Consider the following 21,789-nt stretch of genomic DNA (forward strand, 5'->3'; position numbering starts at 1 on the left):
GCGAGCCACAGGCTCAGCCACTGCTATGGAGAGAACCGTGTGAAGGCCATACATGCAATCTGAAATCCATACTGAACACCTGCAAGTTTGGTTTGAGTGAAAGGAAAGTGTATTCCCCTAAAGGATCAGAAACATTTTGAGTTTGTCAAAAATAAAAATAAAATCTAATCAAGCTGCCGGGGTGGAAAGAATATTAATGGACAAATGAAAATTACTGAAACCAATAAGGGAATAAAAATAATTAGTTTTTACGAATCTTAGCTAAAAACGTTAATACCATAACAATCTGTAATCTGCAAAAAATGTAAGAACGTAAAACTCGGAAATCTAAATTGAGGACACGGACGCGACACTCGTCTTGCTGTGCTGGTACGAGCATGCAGAAGACGTGGGGACCTCACCACAGGCGTCCAGCCTGCCAATCATGGGACTCTACCGAAAGGAAAAGGAACTGATGGAAAAAAAAGAATCAAAAACAAGAAAACTGCTGGTTTAACAATGTAAACAGGTGCCTTTTTATAATTTGTCTCTGATGAGGGAATTGGTGGGAGAGCCAGCCGTAGAGCTGCGTTCACAAACACTCTTTGCATTTGCCAATATAAAAAATGTGAATTTAAGGATATTACAAATTGTAATGAAAAAATATTGAATTTCTCACAAATTATTTGAACATAAACATTGTATACAACTGAGTGTATCTAGATTAAACCAGATTATTATACGTTACCTGGCATTAAAATGCGACAACAGTGAGATCCCACTATGATCTATTTTCATGTCACAAATGCCTTCTCCACCCTGACAGAACATGGTAAACAACCCCAGCCAAGCAGAGCGTGTCAAAGTGTACTCTGTTCACTGCATATAGATCTCTTTCCGGGTGATCGGGATACAAACACGCTCACCTCTTGAGGCGGTTCATGTATTTGGGTCATAACCAATATATCTGAGGAGCCCGGATACACAGTCAGGCCTGTTATGATGTTATGCTTTCTCTGCGCTTTACACACACTTGCAATTTTTGTGAATCCCTTCATTTTGATTGGGATTTGAAGCTACGGTCGAGCCGCAATACACAAAGTTTAATGGGCCTGATGGTGGTTTATGTTAAGCCTTTAAAGCTGATGTCTGAGTTTTAATTGATGTATCCTAACTTGCCTTCCTCAGGGACCGACGTGCCGGTGGCCAACTGTGCACACAGCCCTCCCCCCTTGGAAGTGGCCTGCGAGGTGGCCTGTCCTGCAGACTGCGTGGTCGGCTCCTGGTCCCTCTGGTCCCCCTGCTCACACAGCTGCGCCAGCAAGACCGCCGAGGGTCGACAGAGCCGCACCCGCACTGTGCTGGCCATGCCAGGAAAAGGTACAACGTGCTGTTCGTAAATGTCACCTATTTTCTGTGTTCATTGTTGTTGTGTTTTTGTGCAGAAATTCCCGGATATCAGTTTTCAGTCAAACGAAATGTCACAACAGGGTTATTGTTTTATTTTCCTCCAATTTTCCATAGTTTGAGCCCCCAGTTGCTAAAAATGGGTTAAGATGCAGAGAATACATTTCTCTTGGTGGGACTAATAAGGGATTTAAAATGAAAATGAATAGTAGAGATGTAATTAAGTGTGTGATTTTATTTATTATTTTATGTTTTTTTTAATTATTTGTCTATTTCTGTGTATGTACGTTGAGAGCAATGTAAACGCCTGAGTCAAGTTTCTCTTATGCGTATGTAATAAAGCTGATTCTGAAAAGAGGTTCGGGGACACGGAGATCAATTTCACTGGAGGTGTAGTTTTCTCAGGTTCATGTAATACATATTACAGTCTCAGTGATATCTTTACTGTGGGATACACACCAGACCCCCCAGCTGCTTTTGCTCAAGTTGCATCATGCTCAACGTAGGAGCCAGATTCTAAAAAGTGCAATGATAAATCGGTGGAGTAGTTTTCTTAATTACAACATAAAGAAAACTGCTGTGGTACAGGGAAAACATGGCAGGATGTATGATATTGAGAAAGTCTCTGGGAATCCAAACTAAAATCCATATGCTAACTCAAAGTTCACCTCTGAACAAATGAAACCAACCAATAACGAGTTAAAGCCTTTATCCGAGTGCTTTCCCCGACACTGTGGGTCTACTTTGGCTCTCGTTCTTGTAGATTGAGGAGACAGACATGTTTCATCTCAAAAACATTTGAGATTTGAGTTGACCATCCATTATCAAGGACTCTTTTCCTGGCCAGCATTTTTCTTCGTTCTCAGAGTGTTTGGTTTTCAAGTCAGATAGCAGAGTCTTGGCAGCCGGCGACTGCTCATTAATCCCTGTAACCAAAAGCATATCTAGAATAACAGCTGATGAAAGAGTCTCACAGCTTAAGACAGGTTGCACACTGTGTTGATGATAATTATTATTCTGGCCTCGCCGAGATGTGTGAGTGTGTTGTAATTGTGTTCATATGCCTGCACATTGTTTGATAATATGGAGATGCTGGAGAATGCAAAGCAGACTGGGAGATGTAGGAGTTTATTTGGTAGAGTTTTCCCTTCTGTGAGTTACAGTTGGCTTTGGGACAATTTGCTTCCCTCCAGTTGACACATCTGATCCTACTTCAAGTGAAACTGCCACCAGTTTTATATCCATTAAATTCGACAGATTCTGACCAATGTGGTGCCAGTATGTTGTCAAATCTCAGTACACCCATGTGTGGTATGTGTGCATACATTTTATTCATATATTTGTGCATGCTATACATGATCAGAATGTTTACCTGCATGATGTTGTGGTTTCCTTCATTTCATTTAGTATATATTTTATTCAGTTTAAATGTGACATTATTTCATTAAAGATGTGCACACATGAAGACACAGTCACAGAACTGAAATGCACAAACAAAACAGGGGAAAATAGCCAACTGCAGATTTTAGGAAATTGACGGATGAAAACACTTCAAATTAAATACATTTATCAAATAAAAAAATGTGTTTTCATATTAATGATTTGCTCATTTTCCCCATATTTGGTACTCTCCATGTGAGCATTTGCCTCAGTATGATCACGTTGAACTGCAGGTGATGCGAGCCAGATATCTGTGGCAGTCAGAAACACTATCTTGGTGAACACAGAAAAGTTTTCACAGATTTCTTGCTGTCATATATGACAGTATGAGCTCAAATAATGACTTGATACATGACACCAGGATACAGGGAGCAGGGCCTGTCACATTTCTTGTGGTGTGGATGAGGGCAGTGTGTTAATTGAAATGTGATTTATGTCACAGTGACCTTACTGTGACTTTTCATTTGTAATTCAGACTTGTAACTTGTAATGTGTCTGCTCAGCTCACCCAAACAAACATTTGTTTTGTCGCTAAGCAGCCAGCGGTCAATGATTACATTAGCATTTGACTTCCAGCAGCTAACTTCAGCTTGTTACCTCAGGTGAAATGTATTTTAAATTCTCTGCAGATGGCATGTACTCTGCATAATAATGCGGTTTTGTTAGGCTAGCAATAGTTTAAGCGTGCTCATAAAAACAGCAAAACTGTGCCTTCTCACTTTTTTTTCAGTGTCGAATTACAGACTTATACTGTAGTTCTCATGTCATTGTGTTTTCTGTGTCTTGGTGGCCAGGAGGGAAGGAGTGTCCGGCGGCTCCAGCCCTGGAGGAGTGGCGAGTCTGTAACGACCACCCTTGTACGGTGTTCTACTGGGAGGCCTCGGCCTGGGGTCCTTGTATAGAGGATGACTCCATGGACTTCAATGGAACCAAAAATGAAACCTCTACATGTGCTATTGGTGTTCAGATCCGCAAAGTGAGCTGTGTGAAGATGAACGTTGGACCTGTGACGAGTAAAAGGTACACTCCCCGACCATGCACTGTTGAGTGCCTTATAGTGTCTTTTATTGCCAAAAATCCACCATTCCAGCCTTTTGTTGGAAAAGCTTTGAGCTGTCTCCGCCTAGCCAATCTACGACCACAAAGGGGCTTTTTCCGCTTTGTTATGTCGTGTTTGAGTGACGTCAACATCGCTTTTCTGAAAAAACTTCAGAGATTTTTAACGAGAAGCGTTTGGAGTGGCCGCACAAAAAAAAGGCAGCTCACTCTTTTTCTCTCTGCGGCCACGTACACGTTCGCTGTCTCCTCTTTGGGAACAACTGAAAAAAGAGGCTGATGCTCTGAAAATAAACAGTGTTACGCAGGTGAATACAGGGCATGTCATCTTTATGTGTACATCAAAGTGGCAATGCCATATGTAGTTACAGTCTCGGAAACTCAGAATTGGGATTTTAACTACGCACATGTTCAGACTTTCAAGGATCTTTTTGATCATAAGACGTGGATATTATTAAAGATCTTCATAGTTTAATGTATATTAAATACTGCATGCTTTTCAGAGGCTAATTAAGGGGGTTAGGATTATCAATACCTTGCGTCGAGATATTCCTTGTGGATGACCTACAGTAGTCTACATTGAGCAGGTCTTTTTCAAATTGACACTAGTGTGTCCGGTTTATTTAGAGTAAAGTAATAAATAATGAAAATAAGTAAATATGTTGTTTCATCCCGCAGCAGTGTTTTATCTAATTAGATTGGAGCTGTCAAACACATATTCTATATATATATATATATACATATACTTATGTATTGGAATAGAAACAACAACATACATTTGCATATAAAATGTAATATGCCATTGTGAATTCAATGGTAAATGTCTTTAACCGTCCGTCAGCAGCATCTCCTGAAGAGCTGAGCGCACAGCGGCTCTCTAACCGGCCTTCACCAGGCTGACTGACAGCAGACATTTAAGGAACCAAAATAATATTCATGTGCGCAAGAAGTAAACCGCGTTTGTGGGCCTGTGTATTGATTTATTTATTTTATTTGTCCGCCCACCGTGACAAGTGAGGGGAATCTGCCTGCAGGGAAACAGGCGAGCTCACAAACAAACTGGAAGAACATGGTCAATAAATAAAGGTATGGTCAATAAGTTCAAACCACATATTCAGCGGGGTATTTGTGTGTTTTATTTAGCTGTCTGTGCAGATTACGCTTCACTCAAAGCACAACCAAGTGTGGGAGGTCTCCGTCTCACGGAGTCCGTGTGGATTGATATATTTAATATAATAGAGCAGTATCTGTTCTGTGCTATCTGTTCGTGCGAGTGAAGGATGTCAAAAACACTTTCGGTGCAAATTGGTGAATCTGAACACTGTTAGAACACTTTGCCATAGACGTAATGTGCACAAATAAACAAACAGTATGGTAGGTATAGTTTTATAGTGTGTATACGTTTCTAGAATCAATATTCAAACATTATTTTGTAAAATTTTGATAGCCCTATTCTTATGAGATTGGGAGCATTTCTGTTGCCTCTCAACAGCACTACACATGGCGATGGCTGAGCTGACAGTGTTTACCTGAGGGGGGGCTGTAGGGCGCTATGTTTCTGCAACAACGTCTTTGGCGTTATCGGCTGCAACCATCGTACACAGTGCAGAGCGGTTGCTGCAAGCTAACCAGCGGGGCACGCTCGCATGCACGAGCGTGCACTAAAAGTATGCCTGCTATGTCAATAAAGCAAGGAGAAGTTCAGATAACAACACACACACACACACACACACACAAAACACAACAATTTTCTCTGATCAGAAAGTGTTGGCTGCAATATTCATGCTCTGAATCACATGCATTGCACTGTGAATAACAAGAATGATATGCCTTAAAAAATATGTGATATATTATGACTCAAGTGTCTCTTCTTGAGTCATTACGCCCGTTTAAGAATGGACCTTTTGAAAATCCTTAATAGCCCTTTCAGAACTACAAATATGTTCTCCCTCCCTCCCTAAATCTGAACCTGCTACTTTTCTGAGTTGTAGCTACTAGAAAATACGTCCCGAGAGAAACGAATGATAAATTATCGGTGAGGAGTAAAGCAGCTCTGTAAAATCTAGGGGAGGAGTTGAGAAGTGATCATGTTTCTCCTTAAGAAAAATCGCCTATGATTAAAGATCCCCAAAGTATTTTACTTGAAGATGTATTGTTTATGTATTGTGCTTTCACTTACGGACAAATGACCCAGAGGACTTGGTCGACTGAAATGTTGTCCCCAGAGTTTTGTATATTATGCATTCTTTAGTGTTTTCTGCCTGAGTTTAGTATTTTTTTGTGAACCTGAGATGCATTTTGCTTATGCTCCACCATTATCTACTCCTCTTTCAGCAATACAATATCAAACACTGCTAAGGGCTTCTGTGCTGTCACTGTAATGATGTTATACCCCACACCAGGAAAATAGATTTATAAATAATTCACAAAGTTTGCCCTTCTTCAGCGCAATATATTATTGACAGGGCCATAAAGTGGATTATGGAGAGGCTTTTTTTCTTATGAACGTCCCTTCTCCCACCACTGAGGCTTTAATGAAAGCTGTCATTTCTGCTCCACAACAGATCTGGCCTACACAGTAAAGTTGTGAAGTCAATCAATACTTTGCTATTCATATATAACTGCAGAATATTAATTTAGTGGAACAGCACCAAACACAAGCTGTTCAGTTGATTTCTGCTCTTCATAACATGCAGACATGATCAGGGTTTTTACTGTGAGTCAACAGCAGAGATTTGGCTTAACTTCCCAAGCATTTGATGGGATTAATATCCAGAAGACATGCGCGCTTCATGTACTTAAACAGGACAGCATGGAGCTAGAGAGAAGAATTTAGACTGCAATGTCCATCACTTTTACCCTTTGTGCATCTTAGAATATGTTTGAAATACAAGAATTTCTTTAATATCTCATAATCGATCCCATCAGAAGGAGCATTTGCTTCCTGAACATAGTTGATGTTGTAATTGAGAAGGGTCACTCCAGTCAGGAAGTGTCTACGCTGTTCCTGCTTAGCAATACTCTCCACGGTGCAAAGTGGCTCGTGGGTCTGTCTTGGTATTGGTACAGAGCCCTCAGACCTCACACAAGATGGATTTATTATTATTTATTTCATTAGTTTACGCTCCCCTTGGAAACATATCGAAGATCAATTCACAAACTAAATCTGTGGTAATAAGAGTAACCTATAACATTTTGTATTGTACACGGGTAGTTTTTTTTCCCAACATATCCTGCCACGACAATTATAAATGTTAACTTCACCACAATAAGATTGAAAAGGCCAAAACAATATTATAGAACGATATTACCTCATATTTAGTTTTTCATTATTTTTGGACACATCTGTGTCGATAAACCACAGCAGGTTGTGCTGGGCTGTAACACACTCACAAAAGTAAAGTATTCACTCCATGCTACACTTTAGAATGTTCCATGAAATATGAAGTATTTAACCAACTCTGTATCATATCAAATTGACAAATTAGGTTGCAATTATAATAACCAACAATGTGTGAGAGACATTTCCTGTTCCAAACCGTCTCACAGTGGCACAGCAGACTGTACTCTGCAGTCTCTCTCTGGGCGCTCTACACAGGATTCCCACAGCTGCGTTGCCATGCCCTCTGGCATGCATCGCTGCAAAGAGGGAGACAGAAGAGGAGGGATACATTAGGGGAAGGATGGGGTTTTATGTATCTTGCCGCCTTATGCCTTGCTATACTTTGATCTCATTCCTGTGCGTGCTGGCTTTCTGCAGTCGGTAGGATGTGGCACCATGCTGGATCTCTACTGAGACCTGGATCTGGTTGTCGGGCAAAGGAAGTCACTCGCTCTGAAATGAAATTGGGATGTCTCTGTGTGTGTCTGTGTTGGGGGATGTGGGTGTGTGGCTGCTTGTTGATAAAGACATCAAAGCTCATGACTTATTTGATTTTTACATAGCTGCATTAATCAGTACCACTTCAAGGTTGCACAAGGAGCAAAATACAACACCAGCCAAAGGCTCCATGACGGATACGTTACACAAGATATGTAGCAGCCTAAATACAGAAGGAAAGCGTGAACACTTTCTATCTTAAAACAACGGAATTGGTAAAAGTCTTGGGTGCTCTTTAAGACCTGGTAATGGTGTCCTTGGCGTGGCAGCAATGAATCATTGGTAAACAGTTTGCGTATCCTCACTTTTCTCAGGTTTAATTAGCAGTCCTGCTGTGGACTTTGATTGATTTTCTCCTCCTTGAACACTCTGTCTCCTTGGTGGCAACAACATGAAGACTTCTGTGGCGGTTCTCTCCATGTGTATGGGGTGATAAATGCACTCAACTGATTCACCCCTGCATTTAGTCCTGGTAACACATTTGTGGTTGTGGTGGTTGTAATCCATAATATGTAACATGTAATATATTGCAATCCACAACAGAAGAACTGTCAGTAATTATCTATATTTAATATTGTCATTGATTTGTTAAATCTGGATGAAAGCTGCAATAATTGATTATTTTTTGCTCACCGACTCTGACATTTTAACACCTCATGAAGTTGACTGTGTTGTATGAAACTAACAGACATTGGGATGCATTCCAATTCATTTCTGATGGTTAGTAAGCTTGGGATTTTGTTTTACCACAAGGTGTCTCCTGCAAACTTTCAAAAGTTAGGGGCAGACATTGACCTTGGATAAACTCTGAGCTTAAATAGTTTTACAAGAAAAGTGTTCAAACAATAGCAAAAAGTGTGTCACACGAGGGAAGATGCTGGTTGAGATACATACAGACAATTTAGATATAACAGCAAGATTGTTTGTTCTGGGAACAATGAGATGAGACACATCATTGGGTTTATTCTTTTATTTTAGTCTCCACCACCTCCTCAGAAAAATATCTGCCTCTTCAACTCTTTACATGCTGCAATGTTTTCACCGCCTTGTCCCCTTCACATTGTCTGTCTGCTGTTTGGTAATGGGCCTGGTTGTGTACATGTGGGTTTGACGGAGCTTTTTTTAAAATCCGAAACAAGATTACTTTTGTGTCTGAGAAGGTTGATGAGAATGGAGTTGCGGGGTGGAATTCCAAAACAATAGAAATGGAAGAGTCCTCACAGAGCGCTAAAAGAACTGCTGAGCCGGCTGATGCTTCTTTGTTGGTTTGTCACTACGAGCCACCCCCTTTCAATCGATCCATTGTTAATGTAAAACATTTTTATTTGCGTATAGATAATTGCCAATACATCATTGACTGTGAAATACACACACTTTGTGTGCTTGAATAGTTCCAGTTTTTTCTTCCCATGGAGCAATATTCGTTCCCAACAAAGAAATTGGATGTGTGAGAAAACAGTAATTTTTTACATTTGTCGGCCTTTTTACTGAGTGTGCAGGCAAGGGGGACATGTAATCAATCCTGTTTTCTGCGGGGAGATGTGTGATGTCAAGGGCAGGGCGGTTGTTTCACTGCCCTGTCCTGTTAACAGCGAGACTCAGGGCGTTTATCATTCCTTGCCTGGGGGTTGAAGAGAATTTAAGACCTCTGTTTGTCTGTTTGTTCAGGTGTTCAGATTCTGCTCGTCCAGAAACCGCCCGACCCTGTTTGCTGCCCTGCAAGAGAGACTGCATTGTGACACCCTTCAGTGAATGGACAGCCTGCCCATCAACCTGTGTGCCAGGTAGCTCTTCTCAGGATTTACTATTAACTCTTTAACCGATCTTTAACCGGCCCGACTCGAGAACCAAAAAGACATTGCGGACAAAAAGCTATTACACTCGCATTTTGGGAAATCTATTCTTTTCTATGGTTTTTGCGGTTGATTAATTAATTGAGAACATAATTGGCAGATTTAACCAAAATGAAAATTATAGTTGCAGCTTTGCACAATACATCATTTAATTGTTGTATATCGTTACAGTATCAAGACACCAGGCACATATGCTATGGTGTTACAATGCTAAAGACTTGATTGCTAATGTTGCCATACAATTATGCTATCCCTTGATGTGTCTAGTGTATTTGATGATCAAATTTAAGTGTAAATGACAGTGTAAACTGTCCATTACATTAAGCTGAAATGTCAAGAGGAAAATGGAATTTTAATGGGTTTGAATATGTGTAGTATAAGTATCTTGGAAATCAAAAAGTGTGTAATTGTTTTTAAAAGAATTGAGCAGGCATCTCGTCTCTGTAAATATGCTGTAGACCATTGGGTCCGCTGATGATGTAATCACCTTCTTAATTGCACCATTTCCAGTGTTTAGTAATTAGCGTTGTGTAATGAGCCTTGGAGCGTGAGCCAAATGAAACCATTACAGTGGGGTGTGTCCGAAAACAGACTGCAGTGAAGTGGAGGACATCACGGCCACAAGGGCAAGCTAATCAGGATCAGCTCCACTTTGAGTTATTACACCGCAATGGTGATATTCTGTCGCTATTTATTTGATGTTCCAGACGTAAGCCATTTGTGTCAGTATCGTTTTACTTCCTCTTCCTCCTAGAAAAATAAAGTCACTTAAAACCTGTGCAACTAATCTGCCACATTTTGTGAAGATTGTGTTTCATGTTCAACAGAAAATGCAACCGCCGCCTCAGAGTCTCGATACAGAACCATCATTCAGAGGTCTGCTAATGGAGGTCAAGAGTGCCCTGACACCCTGTACGAAGAGAGGGAGTGTGAATCACTTCCTGTGTGTCCAGAGTATAGGTAAAAACACCACGTTTAATGAAGCCATTATCCTTTTCTATCCAAGGATAAAACACCTGCTCTACAATATCACATGAGGAGAATAACGTGTCACCTAGAGGTGCACTATTGTTGTGAATGACTTGAGATGTTTTATAATGACATTGACATCAGGTAGCATGGCATTTGACAGCACTACTATTGTTCAAAATTTGACTGCTGCAGAAAAGAAGAACAATCAGATGAAAATGTATAGCCTTTTGTTCAACTCCCAAACACCCAATGCAAAAGTTTTTGACTGACAGATGTGAGAGTTTTTGCTTGATCGCACAGTTATAGTTTTAGCTATAGTTAGACAAAGCATACTCAAGCAAATAAACTGAGTTACATTCCACCTCTGGGTCCAGTAGACATGTCCTTGACAGATTGTTGACATTAAGTATCAATAATCAATAAAATCATTACAAGTCTATGACATGCAAATCTCCCCCCCCCCCCCCAAAAAAAGTCCCATGTTTAGTCTTCAAGCTTTATTCAAACAACTAAAGTTTTACAGTATTATATATTTGTTATAAAATTAAAATATTATATATGTATTATTATATCATAATATGCAGCATAGATGTTGTATGTACTGTGTATTTGCTGTTTCATTCAGAAAAATACAAAGGGTAAAACAACCTGTTTACTAAAGGTAGACTCTTGATAGTTGTTACCTATTAACATTAACCAAGTAGCACATTAGAATACATACATTTCATATGGATCTATTTAGAGAAGCGGCAGATGACAAATTGTAGTTGTTGCATGCTAGCTGCAGGTGGTCCAGATCACCAATTAGACCTAAAACATGGAATAACGTAAGTGAAACCTTTGCCTGTTGTGTAAATAAAGCTCTGATAACTCACTGAAGTCCCAAAGTCTGTCTGTCCTCGTGTTTCCATGCAGCTGGAGAGCAAACAAGTGGCACAGCTGTACTTTGGTTCCGGATTCTGTCCGACGTGGATTATCTGGACCCGCAGAAGTTTGTGGAAACGGTTTAGAAACAAGAGGCAAGTTTTTTCTTTCTTTCTTTATCCTCGAGTCGACATTTGTCAGCGACTGTCATCTCACCATATGAAGCTTCGCTCTTCCATCTATTTGCTCTCCTTATTAAATGAGACCTAATAGCCCTTTCAGAACTGCTCTTTTAACAAGCAAGTGATGGACACATAAAAGTCGGAGGCAATTTGTCCAGATTGTGTAAAGAGATGAACCTTTCTGTCTGTTGTCTTGATGGTATCTTCACAGCGCTGGTTTCCTAATAATGAATGCAGCGAGTCAGACTTCTTAGCAGCAGGTTGAAAGATACATCAGCCCTGTTACAAAGAATCCTCACAGACATGTGGATGAAAGTTTCAAAACTTCTTCAGTTCGTTCAGAGTTCCTCCAAAAGAGCCTTTTGTTGAAATTGTGAATAAGTGCTTTTTCGGCAGTCACTTTTAAAGAGTTCTGTGATTTATAGTTTGCTAATTAAATTGCCACTTATGCTTTGTAAACAGACAGACATTAAGAGTTAGAAACATATATTGACATTATTGTATTTCCATACTGGAACAGTGTCAGTGAGATACAGGCTCATAATGCTCTAATTTAAATGTAGTTTGCTATCAGTGAGGCAATTTGCTAGTTTTAAATGTCCTGCAAAACACAAATTAAAGATAATTGAGAGGTTTATTCTTCCCTCGTTCCTTCATCTATGTGAGGGAAATTGATTACATAATTTCTGCTTCAAGACAAATGTATATATATTTTTATTTTCCTCTTTAATCATATAACACGCTGTGATGTGTTGTTGATGTTGAGAAATGATTATCATGATGATCCTCTATTATAATATATAATTTCTGTAGACAGAAAATCATAAGTATTGCACTGTATTGATTGTGCTCGGGAGGGTGTGGATGTGTTGTGTGTTTTCTGGACATGTGCAGATTCCTGTTTACTCTCCTTCGCGAAGAACCACATTTCTCTGGGTGCAGACTGCCACTGGCCCGAATCGTTAAGGAGCCAGAGTGTTAATTGGATCATTTCTGACTCGTTTAGAGGAGTGTAAATGTCCCAATAAATCCCGGGAACTGGCTGTTCTATCTAATTTACGGACGTGATTCAAGTGAAGCTTTCAGGGGCTTCTGTGCCGCCTTGAGAACTTTCCAGTATTTTTGCTCTCACCGTCGATCACTTTTACTTGGCAGCATAATTATGACTGACATTTCTCAAGTGAATTTCTATGACTTTTTTGCGAGGATGGGGAAGGTGTCTGTAGTTTTCCCAGGTTAAGAGCAAGCCTCATTGACCTTTCGAGCTTCCTATTTGAATCTGATTAGAAAATGACTGAGTTAAATACCTGTGACATTTCAAAAAGTGTCAGCGAGGAATTTGCAATCTGTAGAAACACTGGATTTAAATATAGATTTAAAGCAACAAAGACATCATCCAGGGTTTACTTTTACTCTGTGAATTCCTGAACCAACTTAATGAAAAGGACATGTAAATGTCACATTGGGGCATAATTAGGACACAATAATTGGGAATATGGCCACATTAAGGGCACGGGGCCATTGGATAAGGGCATATCAAAGATGTAATGACAGCAAGTTTGAGCAGAGGTTTCTCAATTAGGTTATTCAAGAACCTTGAAAGATGCTGCATTGACCCAAAAGAGCTTTAGAGCATATAAGAGCTTTATATGCTATCATCCGCCCTCAGAAAGTAAGAAAACAATCTTATTTTGCCAATATCACAACTAATGATATCATAAAGATGCAGCTTATTTCCTTTTATTGTGTTCATGTAATTACTTTTGCAGTTTCCATGTAATGAAGTCAGATTGCTTTATTCCGTTTGGAGTAGCTCTTAATTTTCTGTTTTGCTGTTAGAAATTCAGATTTCCTTCAAGTGAATTTCAGTAAAGCTCCCAATTTTCAACACTGTGTTAGTTCCCATGCAGTTGATATTCACTGTAGTTTTCACATGCACATCCTGTGGGAAGGGTGTGCGAGATGGTATCGACTTCAAATATCTCTCTTCATTGAGAAGCTGAATATGAACAAGCTTGTGCAGCATTATCATGTCAGACACTCATCCTGTTCCAGTGAAAAATGTAGGTCACCTTCTCCTCTGCATTTGTCTTCAGTCTGAGTCTATAAACTTAAACTTACATTATATGTAATAGTTAACGGTGAATACATGCTATACAGTATAAACTTACTATGCTTACTGAAGAAAAAAGTCACTGGTGCATTTACACCCGCTGTACTTGTATCATTAAACCATTATTTTGTGCTACGATATTTAATAAATGAAATAAAAAAAACATGTAATATGTGTAATTTACCACATCCCTCGCCTCATGTCAGGCATAAAACAAATGCAGTCCTGCAGTTACACTGTTGTGTAGTTCAGTGTCTCTGTCCGTCCTCTGCGAAAGTTTGATTTATTCAGTGTCATACCTTAAATGCTTTGGAGCATTTGTTGGCTGCGGTTAGTACACGTGTTTGTCTTCCTGATAACTGATCACATGTCGTGATTGGCATGTTGGTATTCAAATGTAACTGGCCATTGAAATTGTGCATATATATATATATATATATATATATATATATATATATATATATATATATATATATATATATATATATATACATATATATATATACAGAATAACTAGCGCACATATGCATTTCCTCAACAATCACATTTCCATTGATTTGGATCTGTAGGCTTATTCACGCTGAATCCAAATATCTAAGAAAACCAGCATTTCCCAAATTTGCTGCCAGGATTCTACATGGTGGATGTCAATGCATCAAACCATACACCTAGTATCTTGCGCCCTGATTATATAGTTTTAGATGTATTCTTATCAACTACAAGTACAGTAGTTCTTGCTTTTTTTGTGGCGTCTTGGCTGAACTAACACACTAACTGAGAAGCAGCACAAGGCACACAGCCACTGTAGAAAAACATCTTTTGTTTTCCTTGAGGTCAACATCATGGTTGCGAGGTTGGCTCTCCTGGGAGAATTACTGAACAGGAGTGTTAGTTGGAAATTGGCAGCTTTAGTAGAAATACTGTGGCGCCCTGGGGAGCTGGTGCAGTAGATGGCTACTGTCTAGTGTTGATTAAACATTTAAACAGTAGTTGCAGAACTGTACAATGATCAACAATGGATTAAAGTCAGCCCAGTCACAACCAGTCAAACCAAGCTTTAGAAACAAGATGCTATAGGGTTTTCTGCTTCACTAAGACATTATTCCCTTGGCTTGAGGAAGTGCTTCCTCTCATCTCGGCGCGTGTCTGATAATGCAAAGCTGCATGTTGAATGAATGCAAACGTCTGGCCGGGTGAGGTGAGAGGTGTTGCTTAGCTGACATGCTGGAGGTCACAGATGTGATGTGCTACTATTTTAAGGTGAGATTGGAGCAGATGAATCCTAACCTTCCACATAATAAAACCCATTGGCCCATTGAACCCATTGCCAACCCTGAAAGCCTGTATAAAGTTGGAGAAGGAATAACTTTGACAAAGCAATGAACCAATGGACTTCACACCGGCTCCAACATACTGTGTTTAAATGCAGGCAACATGTGGCCTTCCCTTATTCAGTATTTGTATGACTGAATAAACATGTTCATGAGTCTGATTGATGCAAGCTATCAATTAGAAGGAAACTTGATTAAGTAAGATTTTCTTTTTAAGTGATGTCGGCAAGAAAGTCTACAACCTCGCCATAGAAATGTGGCAAGCCTCTTCAAAGCTTGTCCTTTCAACAGACCCTTCAAAAATGTTCACCTTTCTGTGTGACTGTATAATTAAAGATGATCCCTGTCAGTGGTGGAGACAGTGTGACTAAAGTTGCTAACGTTTGAGAGAAGCGATGATGTGAAAGGCCATGCAATTCGGCTTGGGCAACCAGAGGTTGAAATAATTACGTTAAAAACGGATGGCTCCAAGTTCAAAATCAGAATGTCAGCGCTTGCAGTGCTGGGCCTCACTAATATTTGGTTCTGGGGATGACAGAATGAGGTTGGGAGATAACACCATTCAAAGTAAATGGACAGAATTAAATGCCAACAGGGCCAAGGAATTATTCCCTCTGTGGGAAGCTAATTAGACTAATTCTGTAACAGCTGTTAATGATTAGTTGTTTATCAAACAGTTTTGTTCAAGGGAAAATAAAAACCATCTCATAATGTTGTTGCCCTTTTAACCTAAAACATACATGACAAATAAAAGGTTTGTTTATTTATCGCTGTGCTTGTGAATATTACATAAACACACTTTAATAATAGCTATCGTCTCCCTTGCACTGCCTTTGTTGAGGCCTTCTATGTAAATGACCATCCCACACATTCTCAGCAGACATGGAGAAGCCGAACAGTTTTTGTCAAAGGGCAAAATTTAAAAGTCAAATAGAAATCAGTCAAATGGATTTTAGGCATGTTTGTACTTTAGTCAATCCTCCAAAACGTTAACTTGCATTAGTCACTCACATATCGCTATTTTTGAGGTTCCACATTCATGTTGCTTCTCTTTTAATGAGAGCTGAGTTACTGTTTCAACACTGAATAATTATCCCGGACTTCATGCCAGGTACCATGCAGACTGAAATACTTTGTTGGTAATTAGGGAAAGTATTCCTTTTAAAACACGAATGCGGGTTCCTGTGACATTAGTCCTGTGATTGAGATGCAGATCTGGATTTGTGTGAACATATAAAAATGTGTTTATTGATACATTTTTTTAAAACTCAAAACGGCTGCGATTGTATTGCCAGGATATTGAGCAATACAGATATGTTGTCTATTAAGCATAACCTCCAATTTGATGTTTCAAACGTTCTCAGCGTCCACGTCACAGACACAAAGGTCTGAATTTCCATCTCTGAAAGGATATTTAACCAGTTTGATTTCAACAAAAGCCAAGAAGCATCTTCCTCGAGATAAGATAATTCATCAGGGGGTAACATGTTCACTTGGTTTTGAGACGCAATAAGAAAAAAGCTATTTTTCATGTTTTTGCTTTATTGATCCTGCCTCCTGTACAGATTTATTTTTAAGTGTATATTTTTTCCCTTAACCAGAGCTTTCTCTATCTTTTCTGACAAAAAGAATCCTTTCGTCATTGACAGTCTGTTCATTTTAAGGGGAATAGATATTAAAGGATTACCCAAAACGTGTCCAGGAGTATTTTCTTAAAGTTATCAAAAGCAGCCACATTAAACTGAAAGTCTGCTGCCAGTTCATTTAGTGCTACATCAGGTGTTTAGTAACAGAATAAACCCATCTGGTCTTGCTGTGTGTTGTAAGTAGTCAGTATTAGTGCACACATTGCAGCTCCAGTACCCGGTTGTGATATCTCCATCCCTCTTTGATCAGATACTGAGACTCTGGTGAGATTGTGTATATCCACCATTCTGCCAAAGGTATTTAGATTTTATTTGAATCTGTTACTATGAATGTCTTGTTTTTTTTCAATAAATCATAGTTGTCTGAAGAAGTCTGATAAAGGAGTTGTGCCTGAAGGTTAAATTAGCATTTCTCTAAATCTTAACGTGAAAGCTGCGTTGCTTTTTCATAGCCATGACTTACACTGGGACACTTCTCTAACTACCTGTCCTTTGTGAGGCCATTCAATAAAGCAGAACAGATATTAGTCGACATCTTCCTTCAAGTCGGTGCTCAATCAATGTCTGTATATGAACGTGGCATAATGCTAAAATCGGGCTTGTTCAAGTACGGATTACCGAAGAAATATATGTCAGGAGTTTTAAAACGATACCAAATGACTCAACGTCAACTTGGTGAGATGTGATCTGCTGTGTGTGTCTTGTCTGTATAATTGGAGTGACGATCTCGCCTCCCCCTGTGATTGCAGGAGTCAGTTGTGTTGGGGAGAGCGGCGAGTCGGCCAATATGACAGAGTGCCTGCGATGGGCTGGCCCCTTGCCCCCTCAGATCAGAGAGTGCCGGGTGGCTTGCAAGGATGACTGCACTCTAACCGCTTGGTCCAAGTTTTCTGGATGCGCTGGATGCGGCAGCTCCAGCAGTCGCTATCGCGTCCTCACAGGTAAAGTTTATACCTTCCTTTACAGATTGGGAGACACAGATATCACTCGAGGGAACCGTTTCCTCCTGACCAGAGGAAAGATTGGACTGCAAATTCACAGGCAATTAGACGACTTTGGTGTCTACATTTAGCAAACATCTTCACAAACTTAACAACAGAGAAAAAAACACACTCAATTGGCAGCACGCTGCAAAAAGCTCACAGCACAAAGGGGAAGGAAGTGTTTCCAGCTGACGCTAAAAAGTAAAATATGTGTTGGCGAATGTGTTTTTTGATTGCTGTGAAAACTCAATTAACGCTGCACCGTTGCTTTATCTTTCACGTACATCTCCATCAGCCTGCCAACGCTCCACTGGAGCGTAACATCGTCACTCCCAATGAGACTTATATGAACCACAATGTGAAGTGGTAACCTTATACACGTGAATTAGTAATCTTGTACAGTGATGCCAATTTAACTATCCCTTGATCTTTAGGGATGTTGTCATGGCAACATGTTCTTCTTTTGCCTTAAGGTCCATGTGCCTTGACACACAAACCACGATGGAGGGTAACCTATTTTCTCTTTCTGGTTGTTACTGTAACTTCCCACTGTACGTCAGGTCTAAATTAGGTTTCTCACAGCTTGTAATCTCTTATTTCAGTGCAGATGGCAAATCTGAATTACATGCTGTGGTTGCAGACCAGGCTGGATACTATTTGTCTTCATGAATATTTGATCCGATGCCGGAGGGGTTGTAGTAAACATATCCTGTCTCCTTCTATAATGCTCTAAGAATGCAACACGTGAAATCAGCCCCGGCTTTGTGGTGGGTTTTATTTGGTAAGAGTGTGTCCGTAATGGTCATTAAAGCTCAGCATATCGACTTTAACACTTGCTTAAATTTCAGGTAAATTGATGGGAAGTGAATCCACTGTGGGTTTTAAAGCTCTAGGAAGCTGTTAAGGGAGTTGGCAGCTTACCAAAACATCTGCATAGATGATACAGCGATGTGGAAAAGCTTTCTTGAGCCGTATTGTAGTATTGTTCTGCGTGTCTAAACCAAAAGTCATTTTTGACGGTTCAAAAGTCTGTGAGTCATGCTCCAACTGAATTCATACAGAAAACACAACAGCCCTGTTTCTCCTACATGGAAATAAGGTTGAAAAATTGTTTGTGTTTAACACAATACACACATCTTGTTTTTGTAAGCCATTTTATGATTATGGTTTATGTATGATTTTTGTCTTATCAGAATTCAACAGCCACACGCACGCACGCACATACACACACACACACAGGTTTTGTACTAAAAGGACACTGCACCTCAAAAAACAAGTGTATTGCATCGTTAGATGGACACCCCTTTCCACTTGTTTCACAAAGATGTGTTTTACATCAAACAATCGACACGCAAATGATTGGATTCATATGTTCTGATGTTTAACGTCACACTCAGGAGCCTATGTGGTTGTTTGGCTTTTTGTTGTCCTCGTGGCATGAATAGGACCATAACTGCATATGTAACATTCTCTATCTATATGAGGGCCGCATGGATGACTCAGGAGTTACCTTTGTGGTTTTTAAGTAGGAATGTTCTGGAAACCACATGGGCTGCTGCTGCCTTCCTGTGAGAAAGTTGCATGTTTATCCCATGCAAGTGTCCTAATTTGCGACCCACACAGTCCAAAGACATGCAGATAAAGTGAACTGATTATTTTAGATTGCCTATAGGTGTGAAAATGTGGGTCTGTCTCCCGACAGACTGGTAACATGTCCAGCCTACACATTGTCTGTGCGCCTCTCGCCGTATATGCTCTCGGATACTGCGCCACAAGTCCACGTTATCACTGTCTACTTTCTCTTTAGCTGGAAAGCAGTGGACTGGCTTATCAGTTCCAATGGCTTTAACCCTTTGGTTGTGTTGGCAACCTGTGTGTGCAGGCTTCTCAGGCACAGTGGCGATCACGACCCTTATTGGTTAATATGACCCCTGGCAGAGGATTTGCATCCACGCTGACGTTATTTAAGAAAACAAGCATTATCTTCCTCCAACAAAAACTCATTTGTTAATATACTTACAAGGAATAGGCTAAATGACATCACCATAAGTGAAGATTGAAGATTGAAAACTTGTTGCTACCAAAACACACATTTTAAATCTAAGTTTCAGTAAATACTGTTTGTTCCTGCTGCAATTTAGATGTCACTCCATGACGAGCTCTGAGGGCTATGTTTACTCAGAAAAAAAGCATAGAGGATGCCAGTCTTCCTTGTTTTTTATTATACTAGTGTCTTAACATTAATAGGATAATAATTGACTGATGTTTTCAATTATACACATTCAGGCACATGCTGCTGTAATCAGAGTCGATCTCCTGTCAGAATAAAGGACGACTTGATTTGGGTGGAAAATGTTCAGAAAAAGATAGGAGCATGAATGTTTTATTGGTAAAGTATTGACTTGTAGCTGGTTTCTTCCTCTCGATCAGCATGTTGAATGGTGTATGGGCATTCACGCGTTAACTTCTGTGAATTATTTCTGCCACAGATCAGAGAGCAGAGTTGTGTGTGTATCTGTAAGAGCTTAACTGCAGATAAATGGGTTAGCTACACTATGCAGCTTTGTTACTGAGCCATTTAAAATTGCTCAGACTCTCTTCTTTGTCAGAATAAGCTTTTAAGTGCCTCATGGGTATCATTTTAGCTTTGCCTTTTATAGAAATACTGTATTTCTAATGGTCAATCTGCCATAGGGAACTGAATTTATTTTATTTTATTTTATGACTGTTTTATCTTTTGCTCTAGTGTATTCCCTACTTTATGTCTTTAGTTCTCGCCTCTTAAATTGTCTGATAGTATGCTATTATTTTATAGTTTTATTTCATTTAATTGATTAAATGTATTTAGTTGTATTTCATTTCATTTTAATAAACGGGCCATATAAATGATTAATTGAGTACTTGATTTGTTGAAATCTACTCAAACCTCCAAGTAAGTTGAGGGAGAAAAGTTATAAAGACTGAAGATATAGCACTCTGCTGGAGTGCAGGCTGAGGGTTTCTCTGGGATTTATTATGAACCTATATCTCACGGTTTATAGGTGTATCTGTCTAATATTATATTATTACAGAGCTGGGCAACAATAGAATGAAGAGACTTGTTCTTTTATGACACGACTGTTCTGGTTCTGTTGACGTGTGAGGCCATATATATTATTGATTGCTAATATATGTTACTGATGGTCACCATATTAATACACATTATACCCACATTTAGATATTCTCTTTTAATCGTTTGAACAGTTGTTTCTTTTGGTTTGTCTTTAAAGAGAGTTTCATGTTTAATTTGTTCAACTAGCCGATGTTACATTTATACTTCACACTCTATGTGTTGTTCTCATTTTCTCAATTATCACTGTGAGATTGAAATCCATCAACAAATGCCCATAAATCATTCGGAAGAGCTATCGAAACTACTGCAGATGAAAAAAAGCAAAATGATTCTCCATCAACAAATATATATTTTTAATCAGTTTTGAAAATTGGAAATGGAAAGCCGGTTTGTTGACATTTACCTGGAGGGGAGATCAGCCATGTATTGTATCGATTGACATGTTTATCAAGCAAAGTCATACGTGGCCTTGCTACAACACAGCAGATACTTCATGTCACTGCAGATGCTATTCAGCACACTTCTGGCACGATACAGGGACAAAGAAGACCGCGCAGTATTATACTAATATTATACAAAGAACAAAGAAAATGACGTTTAATAAAAAATGCATAATGCAAAAACAAGTTGGGTACTGCAGTCCTAAATGCATATTTGCGGTGCCTGTTGGTCTGAGTGGGGCTATTGCCAGTAATGTAGTTGTCAAAGTGGAATGATGTTGCACTGGCACTCTGCAATCAACCACCAGCAGTGGCGTAGATTGAACAGATTGTTGGTGAATTGCCATGCAACGGCAGTGAGTTCACACTTGGTGAAGAATGTTTGCAATCAGACCCACTGCAGAAACAGATGGGCTGCTCTCTGGGCACACAGGAGGCCGGAGGACACCCAGGATCCATGAAAAAACAAAAAGGGGTGCATAAATGTCTAAATTAGCAAAACTGCACCACAAGTCTTTCACCAGGCCTCGT

The 21,789-nt window shown here is 39.6% G+C and overlaps 1 protein-coding gene across 1 annotated transcript in view; it reads left to right on the top strand.

The window, feature by feature from the left end:
• thsd7ba (thrombospondin, type I, domain containing 7Ba) overlaps nt 1-21,789 on the top strand; it is a 142,743-nt gene that overhangs the window by 81,599 nt on the left and 39,355 nt on the right. Inside the window, exons 9-14 of the mRNA XM_068572165.1 lie at nt 1,168-1,359; nt 3,621-3,846; nt 9,431-9,546; nt 10,443-10,575; nt 11,503-11,606; nt 17,473-17,664. Of these exons, the coding sequence (XP_068428266.1) occupies nt 1,168-1,359; nt 3,621-3,846; nt 9,431-9,546; nt 10,443-10,575; nt 11,503-11,606; nt 17,473-17,664 (963 nt within the window). The remainder of the gene's footprint in view (nt 1-1,167; nt 1,360-3,620; nt 3,847-9,430; nt 9,547-10,442; nt 10,576-11,502; nt 11,607-17,472; nt 17,665-21,789) is intronic.

This window comes from Clinocottus analis, unplaced genomic scaffold, assembly GCF_023055335.1.
Source record: "Clinocottus analis isolate CAN_PGR_092001 unplaced genomic scaffold, fCliAna1.0.p SCAF_12, whole genome shotgun sequence".
NCBI classification, from domain to species: Eukaryota; Metazoa; Chordata; class Actinopteri; order Perciformes; family Cottidae; genus Clinocottus; species Clinocottus analis.